Source organism: Erpetoichthys calabaricus, chromosome 2 (assembly GCF_900747795.2).
Source record: "Erpetoichthys calabaricus chromosome 2, fErpCal1.3, whole genome shotgun sequence".
Classification (NCBI taxonomy): Eukaryota; Metazoa; Chordata; class Cladistia; order Polypteriformes; family Polypteridae; genus Erpetoichthys; species Erpetoichthys calabaricus.
Genome location: NC_041395.2, coordinates 41,568,987 through 41,581,200, shown reverse-complemented (window position 1 = coordinate 41,581,200; position 12,214 = coordinate 41,568,987). Strand labels below are relative to the sequence as shown.

The window sequence follows — 12,214 nt, the reverse complement described above, 5'->3', positions numbered from 1 at the left end:
CAGCTGCTTAATCTGTCACTGAAAAATTTAATTCAATAAATGAGCATTACCTGTTTTGAAGTAAGGTTAAATGGCTGACATGCGTACCGTCTTTGATGTATAAAGATACCTTTTTTTTCCAGCCTAAATAATGCCTGAATTTTTTTTTTATAATTTTATTGATTTAATTGTAATCACACAACATTACATACAAATTGATCAGTTTTTACAAAAATAGGATTGTAAACAAATCAACCCCCACCCCTGAGAAAGAGAGCATGGCCAGCAGAGTAAAACTTAAAGCTAGTAAAAATAATTAAATAGATGAATTAATAAGTAAATAATGATAAATGGAGAAGAAATCAAAATGTGGAAAGAATCTGCTTCCTCAGTGCTTTAAATGCTTATTATAAAATGTTTTTGATTAGATCCTGCCAAATTCTGCACAGATCCTGTAAGTGAGAATTTGATTTTTTCCAGTTTCAAATAGTATATAACATCAGTTACCCACTGACTTAGAATAGGTGAGTTAGGATTCTTCCAGTTGAGCAAGGTAAGTCTACTTGCCAATGCCTGAATTTGAAGCATGTGGATGAGTATTCATTGAGCTTAACAAATCCTCCTCATATTTAATTTTTCAGACTATTTAGCTGTATCTTCCAAATGTGTGGCATTTTTTAATTTGAGTGCCTTTTCATTGAAGTGTTGTGAAAATTGCCTGCCATTTGCTGACAGTGGAACACTTTTGACTGACCGTCAATTTTGGTAAATGAAATCCACAGAATAAGTCATTGACAAGTGTTGAGGCTTTTGTATTCGGTTCTAGAAGGGAAAGATTGACTGACAGATGAAAAGACCAATAAAATCCACAGTCTCAGATGCCAGCAGTGAGGGATACTTAACACATGCACACAAATCAGTGATCATTTTTAACTAAATTTATGTCTGCATGGACAGGTTTTAAATATTATTTAATAAGTTTACCAGCAGCCACACACTTGTGTATACATTATGCACAAAGACTAGTGTGGTGAAAGTTAAAATTACAAAAAATAGCTTCAGCTTTGTTTTTGATTTTTCATTTTTATTTAGTTGTAGTTTTCATTCAGGCAAATGATGATTTTTTTTTTCATTAACAACATATTTTTGTTTTAGTTTTCGTTATAAGGAATAACACTGGTATCATGTAACCATTTTAGGTAAAAATGCACTATTACACAGCTAGAACTGGTTAGCAAATAATCTCGTTTTCAAATGATTAAAAATGTTACAGTTTTTAATCTGTTTTGTCTCAATTTGTTTGTGTTTATTCATTACAGCCTGTTATTAGATACAACTAGGAAGGCAAGTTTCACATTTTCTTCTTTAAACATGACTAAATAAAAACGTTGAACCTTAGGCAAGTACATAGTGGAAGAATGTCTGCATGTGTGAACTCTCTTCAAGGTCACCATCCTTAAGCCTGTATGTCCCAAACGGCTATCACATTTATAAAAAAGAAAAACACTTTTAAAAAATTTTCTGTTAACATTCCTTTCCTTGATTTTACCTTATTACAGATGATTTAGTCAAGCGTGATGACAATAAGAAATGGAAAGAAGGTATGTATTCATGTTTAAATTCACAGTATATGAAACATTCACTTTTAACAAAATCTCAAAAAACAGAAGCTAAATGTGAAGAGCACATAAAATTAATTATTTTTAATTTATTTAGCATTTTTTTATTATTAAATAATGTAAATCTGAGTCATTTGCAAGAACTCATAAGAAGACAATACAGTGTCTGCAACTAGGATTTCATTACTTCTAAAGCCTAAACATATACTAAGAATCACCTGCTTTTGAAGTGTACTTTGTTTGATTTCACTGTAAATCTCAACATTATGCTCAGTAGTTTATTATTCTCTCTATGTGAACAATTACAGGTAATATTCTTTCAGCAGTGGAATTAAAAAAACAAGAACATTGTATTATGTAAATTTTCTTAACACTGTGTGTAGTTTAGGGTTATTGAGGACTTTAGTGGAGTGGAGTGGAGTCCAGCAGTAACAGATGAAAGGCAGGTGTCCATGCTACCTCAGTTTCTTCTCAGGCTAAATTGAGAGAGAAACATTGTGTGTCATTGCCTTTTGATGACATAAATGAGAGTATCTTTTGCAAGGTATCTTTCTAAATCTATTAGTGCAGCCTCAGGGAAAAGAGGATCCTCAACGAGGTGCACTTCAAGTATTAACCTTGCCCAAGTCAAGTAAGGATTAGTGTCTTTTCCAGAAAATAAGGTGCCCTAGTAATTAAAGTTATTTAATGTGATTTAATGGTATCAAGTTAGAATAAAAATCAGTTTAATTCAGCACACATTAGGTAAAGGAATATGTCTTGGCACATTTGGAACTGCTAAACACAAGCATCACACATGTTCTTAAAAAGCAATATTATATCACACTGGACTATATTACAAGACTGGGGAGACACACAAAAACACAGTTTATGGCATGTGCTCACAGCACAGCGTAGATGTATGAGATCATTCAGAAAGGTTTGGAAAAACATTTGTACAATTTTTTCAATTTGAGAAAAGGTTGAGTTTAAAAAGAAACAACTTTTAATAGTAAAATGGGTGGGAATAATAACTAGCGTCATTAAAACCTAAGGAAAATATCTGAAAATATATACACTTCAGTAACTGTTGTTTCAGGAAAGACTTTATTTTCTATGTATGTGTGTATTTTATTTATTTATTTATGCAATCTTGAATAAAATGGTGAAAAGAAATGTGTCATCTTTAACTTTATGACTTTTGGTGATCAGTTCATCTTCAGCTCGCTTAACTATTCACAGTAACAGATATTGTAAGTAAGGTTGTCCAAACTTTTGCATGCCACTGTATGCCCTCTGGCAGAAGGTGCAAGGGAACCTAAAATATCAAACCCATAGTCGCTCTAAAAGAATGTCTATGAGCAGGACAGGGATGAGAAAAGCATGATCCTTCCAAAGAATCTGTCACAATTGGCATTTGGGACAGGAAGAACAAAAGCTATGGATCTCTTCCTCAACCCCATGGCCAATAGAACCGTAGTTTAATTCTGTCTGATGTTTTTTGGGGGTCTAAATGGGCACCTAAGAGATGTTGCAGCTGAATTCAATGAGTGCGGAAACCCAATGTCCATTCAAAACCACTACTTTATATGCAGAAGAGACAGGGGACTAGTTAAAAAACAGTACCTCTCTCCTCACACCCAGCTGCAGTCCATGGGCTCGCCAAAGCAGGAGCAGTTGGGGATGATATGTCCTAGCTCCCCGCATTTATAACAGTGGGGAGTTGTCGTGTGCTTCTCTTTCGGAAGCACCACTGTTTCTGTAATGTGCCGGGTGGTCTCTTGATTGGTGACACATCCAGGATGGAACCTGGAGTATGGAGCGTTCTGCCCGCTTGACTTGCAAAGTGGCCCAGTGGCACTCATGGGCTGCTATCATAGAGTCCAAGATCATAGAGTCCAAGTTCTTGTGCTCTTGTCTCCGGACAGGCTAGGTGAGGTAGCTGAGGAGAGCATTTAGAAGTAGGTCACATGTGTCCATCTTGATGATTTGTTTGGTTGAGTTATCTCAGGTTTCAGCCATTGCCCAAATCTTCTGTACAAGTCGCATGCTTGGGAGCAGCTCAGCCTCTCTTGCTCATAAGTCGATTTGTGACACGCTTACTTGCCTACTGGTCCAGATTAATTCCATACCGTAGCAGCACCTCAGCCATTAGTTGATCATAATTACTGGCTGCCTGCTCATCAAGGTTGTAGTAGGTCTGCTGTGTCAGTCCCTTCATGAAAGGCACCAGTATGTGCACTCATTCCTACAATCCAAATGAAGTTGTGTGGTAGTTCTTTCAAACACCAATAGGGTATGTCTCAATATCATCATCCTGATGTAGTGGCAACAACACCGGGGATGATCCCATCTGGAGTTCCCAATGGAGAGCAACACAAGTTTGATTACATACCTCTGCCTTAGCGAGCTGGGTCCACTGTTCACCCATCTGGACCTTTAATGCTTGGATCTTGGCAGCCATTGCCTGTATGACAGAGCCAATGTCTTGGGACTTAGTCATTCTGTCATACACGCTAAAAGTCCTGCTGACTGCGCCTCCTGTAAAAGAAAGAACAGGATAAAGTCAACAATTCAAGGCATTATGCAGCCAACCCCGTATAATTGTAATTATATAAAAACATGTGTAATAAGCAGAGAAATAAGCCATCCAGACTGCTGTCTTGGGTTGTCTGTTTAAGACGGCAGCTTTGCCGAATGTCAGGCATTCTGCGAGGAAATGACAGGTCCAGGTTGATGGATTACTGAAGTGACATCAGATGTCAATCATTTTTTCTGTAGAAGGAGAAGAAGAGAAGTCGTTATTCCATATATATAATTGTCACAAACTTGATAAAGAGCCATAGCAAGGTTTGGGGCAGCCATACGTATATTATTTCCTGGCAGCAAAACTGAATAGAGTGATAGCACTGATGTGCACAACTTGGAGTCCAAATCAGAACTGAGGAGATAGGGGAAAGGTGGAGGCTTTTAAAGGCAAGTATAGGAAATGACATCAGAGGGGCCGGAACTGGAACGGTCTTCATCCATAGGCTTAGAACTGGAAGTGATGTTATCAGGGCCAAGCTGAATTTCCTGTCAACGGTCTGCATAAAAGCGAGAAAAAGAATCAGTGGCTCGGAACTACCCTCATTCAAGTCTTTTAGCTGCCTCCCATGTGCATGTGTGTGACTATATATATATATTTATATACATTATAAATATTATGGGATGCCAAACAGGCAAATACAATGATTTTCTGAATATATAAAGTCAGCGTCCTAATATATAAAGTCATTCCTGAATGTATAAAGTCAGTGTTGGAATATATAAAATCATTCCCAAATATATAAAGTCATTCTTGAATATATGAAGTCAGTGTCAGAATATATAAAATCATTCCTGATTATATATAACGTCAAAGCCTGATTATATAAAGTCAGCGTCGGAATATATAAAGTCTTTCCCAAATATATAACGTCAGTGTCAGAATATATGAAGTCATTCCCGATTATATAAAGTCAGCGTCAGAGCTTAAAGTCAGATTATATATAAAGTTATTGATATATATATATATATATATATATATATATATATATATATATATATATATATATACATATATAAACACTGTTCAGTTAATGTATTCAAAATGATATATGTGCCAGGCATTTTGAACGCTATATTTATTTATTATTTTTGTATAGGTGCATTTTTGGATGAACCTCACAAGCCCGATCGACTCTGATTGGCTTCTGTTGAAGTTTACCTTTCACTAGTACAAGTAAAATGACAAGCATGATAATTAGAGAATATTTAATGGAACTAGACCATTTTATTTATGAATTGGCCTAACTTTATATATTTGGGAATTGTTTTATATATTCCGATGCTGACTTTATATATTCAGGAATGACTTTTTATAATCAGGCTTTGACGTTATATAATCAGGAATTACTTTATACATTCTGACACTGACTTTATATATTCAAATTTTGACATTATATATTCGGAAATGACTTTATAAATTCCGATGCTGACTTTATATCATCAGGCTTTGAAGTTAAATATTCAGAAAATCATTGTATTTGCCTGTTTGGCACCCCATAATATATATATATATATATATATATATATATATATATATGTACATACGAGGGGGGACCCAAAAATAACCAGAAATATTTTTTAAAACGTGTTTAAGTTAATTTTCTGTACAAACTACAATTAGTCTCCTAGTACTCTCCATTGGCGGAAATACACTTATCTAACCATTTGTTCCATTGTTCGAAACATTTTTTAAATTCGTCTGAAGTAATGCCCATTAATGCTCTGGTCGTTTCTTGTTTTACCTCTTCGCTGTCAGCAAAACACCTTCCTTTCAAGTCTTTTTTCATCCAAGGGAACAAAAAGAAATCACACGGAGCTAAATCCGGTGAGTAGGGTGGGTGGTTCAGGGTTGTCATACCGTTTCAACAACAATAGTTTCTGCAACACTTTTTCAAGAAGAAAACAAAATTTCACTGCCGCGCGTTGCTCACGATAATCGGCCATTGTAAAAAAAATGACGCTTGCACAACACAGGGCACAAGGCAGGGAACCAATCCTGGGCAGGGTGCCAACCCACCGCAGGACACACACAAACACACCCACACGCCAAGCACACACTAGGGCCAATGTAGAATCGCCAATCCACCTAACCTGCATGTCTTTGGACTGTGGGAGGAAACCGGAGCGCCCGGAGGGAACCCACGCAGACACGGGGAGAACATGCAAACTCCACGCAGGGAGGACCCGGGAAGCGAACCCAGGTCCCCAGATCTCCCAACTGCGAGGCATATAACTGTATATATATTTTAACCCACTGAGAATTTTGAAAGATCACTGAAAATTATTTTATGGGATTTTTGCATAAGTCGTTTTGGTGTTTGAATGTTCACATTCTTTTCTGATCAGTGGTTGTAAATTTTTGTCTTTCCTTCAATTTGGCCCCAGAAGCCAGCAAACAAATGTACTGAGACTTATATGTTGCATTGCACAATGATGTGTTATTTTATTGAATCAGATTCACTCACTTGGATCCTCATCTATCAGTTATGTAGGTTTTCATTTAAGTTCTTAATATTTTACATAATAAAGTAAGCTAATTCATTACCCATTATTAAGCTGGCTTATTCAGCTTTGAAGGCTGTCACTGATAACAGAAAAGCGCTAGCTCGCAGAAACATAAACCTGTCCTGACATTTGCCTTTCCTGTCAATGCTGCAGTACCCTCCTTTACCACATCTCATTGCATGCAAGATTTTTGTTGAATATCTGTCATACATTTTGTTCATAATAACGTATACTTTTGTAATAGCTGCATGTTCAGATAGACTGTGGATGTAAAGAAAAGCTTTACCATATTGTGAGGAAGTGACTGTGTATAAATTTCATTTCAGTCTTTCTAACAAGGTGACATATTTAAATATGTAGCCACTTATGTTTATAAGTAGTCTGTGAGTGTTAATCTAATCAGCATCCTACACTGAGTGTTTGCTCTCTCTTGGGTATTCCCAGTTACTCACTTGGATGCACAGAAGTTATGCGCCAAAATAGACAGACTTTTGTCACTAATAGTATTGTTTCATAGATAAATCATATAATGTGAGTAAGATGGCTGGAAAAAAGGAAAATAAGGCCAGAGGGAATAAGGTGGCTGAAAGTCAAAAGTGACCAATAGAGAGCAAGCAACAACATATTTTGTTCAGGGTATACAAACTGAGTATAAATAGTCAGAAATGATTTTTTACTTGTAAGCAACTGTGTATGTCTTTGACAATACACTTTCAACAAAATAATTTTAAGACTTTTTACAGATAAGTTGGGAATCGTCCCTGATAAAGGAATGACATGAGGCAGATGTACACTGTATTGATTATTATCCTGAAGTGTAATTGTTTACATTATAATATTTTTATGTTTTATTTTCTCAGTTTGGGAAAAAATTCAAGAATGTGAAGGTAAGTACTACATTTGATCAATTTTGAATTTCCATTTTAAGTAAAATCTTAAATGTTTGTGTATTATCTTGCTTTACACATACTTTTTGAATTGCAGCAACCACACACAAAGCAGTGTGACTCATTTCCTACATTCTGCCTTGTTTTTTCTGTAGTTGATGTGGTCCTGTCCCCTGACACAGCTCATAGTGACATTTCTGTGGATAACGATGCAGCACAAGTGAGATTTACAGGAGACACTAAGGGCCCAAACACATGGTGCTGTGTTACTGGCAGTGACTGGCTAAAAGCACGGCAGGATCACTACTGGGAGGTGGAGGTTGCTGGAAAAGGAAGTTGGGCAATTGGACTGGCATCTGAGAGCATCAAAGACGAGCAGCTCATTGCTGAGTGCCCAACAAATGAATTGTGGATCATCCGACTATGTAGAGGCAAGAAGTTAGCGGCCATCTCACGCACTTATGTCAAGGAATATCAGTTAAAACCAAATAAAGTGGGATTCCATTGGGAAGGAAACTGCTTACGTGTTTATGATAAGGAGAAAAAACAGCTCATCCACAAATTTGATATTGAATACTCTGAGCACTTGTATCCTGTCTTCAGTCCAGGGTCACATGACAGAGGACCATTAATTATCAAAATTAAAAACACAGGTAACACATTGACAATGATGATTAGAGCTTGGGCCTGAAAGTGTAATAATTTATTATTTAATGTTATGTGTTTTTTGAAGGTCATTTCTGAAATAATATATTAGGATGTGTTGTTTTCTGTAATACCTGAAGTATTAGAATAAGTAATTAAAGGATACTTTTGCTATTTTTTCACGTTGAAGTTGTATATATGTATTTGCCATGCAAAAATAAAAGTCCATCAATTTCTATAATTTTTTAAAAATATCTTGCCGCACTTGCATTTTACATTGGAGTTAATGGGGCATGGGTATAGTGGGAAAAGAAAAGCCTGAAAACTTGCCAAATACACATTGTAAAATAGCTTATACAGTATGTGTAATTTTTGAATAAAAAACACCAATATTATGACATTTGGTCATTTTGAATTAAAACCAGCTGTGTGCTACCTCAACAATTGTAGTCTTAAGCTAAACTTTCATCCCATCCCAGAGAGTGGATTCCTCCAAATCACAGTAAACTGTTCATTCCATACTAGAACATTAGAACAATATAGACGAGAACAGGCCATTCATCCCAACAATGCTTGTATGTCCTATCCACTTAAATCTCCTAAAAAAACATTGAGTCTAAAACACATCAAGATATGGTTGCTTTTGTGTTGATTTACTTCCGTGTTTATGTTTAAACTCACCAAAAGGAATAGAAAATAACTGGGCTACTCACAGAGAAATCCTAGTGTGTTAACTTGTTGTCTCAGAAATTAATAACCTGGTTTACATGACAATTTAAAAACTGGGTTTCTGTAAATAAACAGGTAATTGAAGAGTACGTAAATAACACTTTGAGCAGATAAAGCATATTCTGTCAACAAAAGCTACAAGACAGTAGGAAACATTTCAGTGGTCCACTTCAACTACGCACATTTCCTTCTCTGTCATTTCCATTCTTGAGGGTTTCTGTTGTCCTTCTCTGTAATCCGTATCCTGTTAAACATCTTCACTTGCTGCAGTCTACCTGCACTACTGTGATCAATGTGACTTAATCTAAAAGATATGATGTCACTAACTAGTGCTTCCTTCTGATGATATCTATTTATACCTTACATCTGATTCTTTAATCGTTGTCAAATTCCATATCGTTATTAAACCATCTGTACCTTCATAAATAAGACTTGGCCCATCCACAACTGAACTGCTGTGTGGACTGGTCAGTGCAAAATTACAATCCCTCTCCAAACCATCCTGCCCCCATCAGTGAACTTATCTATTATTGTCTGTCACAACTCTATTCCCAATTGGTGTACATCAGTCACTGACCCCTAAATCCTGGAATCCAGCTATCATCAAGAAGTTTACTCTTTTATACTTAAGCTGGGCGGCACGGTAGCGCAGTGGTAGCACTGCTGCCTCGCGGTAAGGAGACCTGAGTTCGCTTCCTGGGTCCTCCCTGCGTGAAGTTTGCATGTTCTCCCCGTGTCTGCATGGGCTTCCTCCCACAGTCCAAACACAAGCAAGTTAGATGGATTGGCGATTCTAAATTGGCCCTAGTGTGTGCTTGGTGTGTGTCCTGTGGCGGGTTGGCGCCCTGCCCAGGATTGATTCCTGCCTTGTGCCCTGTGTTGGCTGGGATTGGCTCCAGCAGACCCCCGTGACCCTGTGTTCAGATTCAGCGGGTTGGATGGATGGATGTTTTGGTAATACCAGATAGTAGTAGAAGGAAAAGGTGCTATGCACAAAACTTGAGATTAAAATAAAAGAAACTGCTACCAAATACAGACTCTTGCTGTAATCATATTTGCTTCAGTAAACAGCAGAGAATCAAAAGAAAAAAAACCTAGTATAAATGCAAAGACGAATTTAACATTTTGGTTACTCCCTTCCTTAACACAGCAGCTCAAACTTTCTTCCTTTCATTTTTAAGTCCAACAGATGCCTACACTTCTCAGACTTCTTAATGACATTAGTGAGGTTGGTTTATCTACACTCCCTATTATTTAACCAAATACCACTCCATTTTTAGCATAAACTATGAAAAAAATGAGTAATTTACCACTGGAGTTTTATTTTTTCAGAATTATAAGTATTGCTTATCTGCCTTTGTTTCTTTTGCAGAAACTGAAAATCTGAAACAGAAGTTTGGTAAGCATACTCACTCACCTGAGATTGTTAACTACTATATACAATGTGCTAACCCTGCTGAAAAGGCCAGTCCTTTCTTTTGTGTGTGTTTTACCTTTATGACGGGTTTCAATAATTGTATAGCTGTGACAATCTGATTTTATTTTTGTACCTTATAAACTACTAATCTGATTTCTGTGGTCAGACTTATTTTTGTCTCCTGTGAACAACTTCTGGTCTTTTGCTTCCCAAATCCTGTTTAATCCCTTTGTGGTTCTAGAAGAGCTTTTACTAAGCTACATAGAAACAGTAAGGCAGCACCTTATCTTAAATGGAGCACCAGCTCATCTCATTGCTTGTGATCAAATAACCATTGATTATGCAGTCATATTTGTTCTGTTGGATTTTAAATATTTATTGGATTCCATTCATTAGTTTTCTTTATCTACTTAACAATTTCAAGATCATGTGTTTCTAGGGTTTGTCCTTAGAAGAGTAGGTAAAAGATAGAGACGAGGAGTACATAGTCCAATCCATGTCAGAGAGCACTAATGCACATATGAATGGCTGTTTGTACGTCTTCAGACTGTGACTAGTAACCTAACAGTATGGTGGAGATGAATGGAAAATGATAAAGAAGCAGTGGAATAGAAACCACAATACTGTAACTATCTGGATTGCAGTGCTGCTTTTTCCTAAATGCAAAATGAAAGAAAGCTTCAATATAATGTAGTGAAATAACACTCTCTACCAATCTAATTGTGAAACTATGATGTCCCATCAGATGTGTTGAGTCAGTTACATGCAATTATAAGCCCACACTTTCACCATGGATGTGCTAGTGACTGATGAGGACTAAGTGTATATTTGTCTTGGAAAGTAATGATATATTTTCCATAGTTCTTAGTTCATTAGTTTCTGCATTTTTTTTGTTCCCAGGGATTGCTCTGAAATTAAACACAAAGTATCCCAACATCATCAATGTGGATAACCAACAGATCAGGCTTACTGGAAAAGAACAGGTTCCAGGTGACTTGTGGCCCTGTGTACTGGCTAATAATAAGCTAACATCAGAAAAAGCCTACTGGGAGGTGGAGGTTGGTGAGAAGAGCTCTTGGGCTCTAGGAGTGGTTGCAGATACCAAAGAAGTGAAGATGTCAATTTCTGATGAACCTGAAGAAGGGTTTTGGATTATCAAGGTGCAGGCTGAAAAAATTCATGCAGTCTACTCTTCTGGAAGTGTCAGAATTTTAAGAAAACCCAGGAAAGTTGGGGTGTTTGTGGACTTTGTAGAGCAAGAATTATCATTTTATGATATTGAAAAGAAATACCTCATCCACCGATTCCACATCAAATCCTCTGAGAAACTGTACCCCATTTTCAGTCCAGGAGTACAAGATAAAGGTCCACTGATCATCATCTAATGGACTATAAGATGTTCCTTCTGTTTGTCATGAAATTGTTACAATTTCAACCTGATGATTCAACAAACTGAACTCATGTGCAGTGCAGTAACTCTTTCCATATACACTACTTCTTTCTGTTCAGGTTGAAAAAATGTGCAGTAATATTTGTGTTTTTGAGGCTGTTTCCTGTTCCAGACTAATTAATAGTCTAGATCCTTGGTATGGTGATGATGATGCTACATATTTTGAACTTCTGGAAGTCAATTTCAGGGTATTTGTTTACAGTTACACTTTTTTAGACTGAAGTGCCATTTTTCTCACAGCACTGTTAAAACACTGACAGTTTCAACAGAACAAGTGTAGCGTTAGAATAGTGACAGTGCTCGAGAATAATTGCACTTTGCTTAAGTTTTGAGGCAGCTTTACATTTAAATAAGTGGTCACTGGTCTCTTATCCTGTTAAATAATAACAAGATAATAACAGTTAATTAATACAAT

At 36.7% G+C, this 12,214-nt stretch overlaps 1 protein-coding gene across 1 annotated transcript in view; it reads left to right on the top strand.

Moving 5' to 3' along the window:
• LOC114644513 (uncharacterized) overlaps nucleotides 1-12,214 on the top strand; it is a 216,685-nt gene that overhangs the window by 153,016 nt on the left and 51,455 nt on the right. Inside the window, exons 13-16 of the mRNA XM_051922302.1 lie at nucleotides 1,539-1,580; nucleotides 7,532-7,558; nucleotides 7,714-8,211; nucleotides 10,305-10,331. Of these exons, the coding sequence (XP_051778262.1) occupies nucleotides 1,539-1,580; nucleotides 7,532-7,558; nucleotides 7,714-8,211; nucleotides 10,305-10,331 (594 nt within the window). The remainder of the gene's footprint in view (nucleotides 1-1,538; nucleotides 1,581-7,531; nucleotides 7,559-7,713; nucleotides 8,212-10,304; nucleotides 10,332-12,214) is intronic.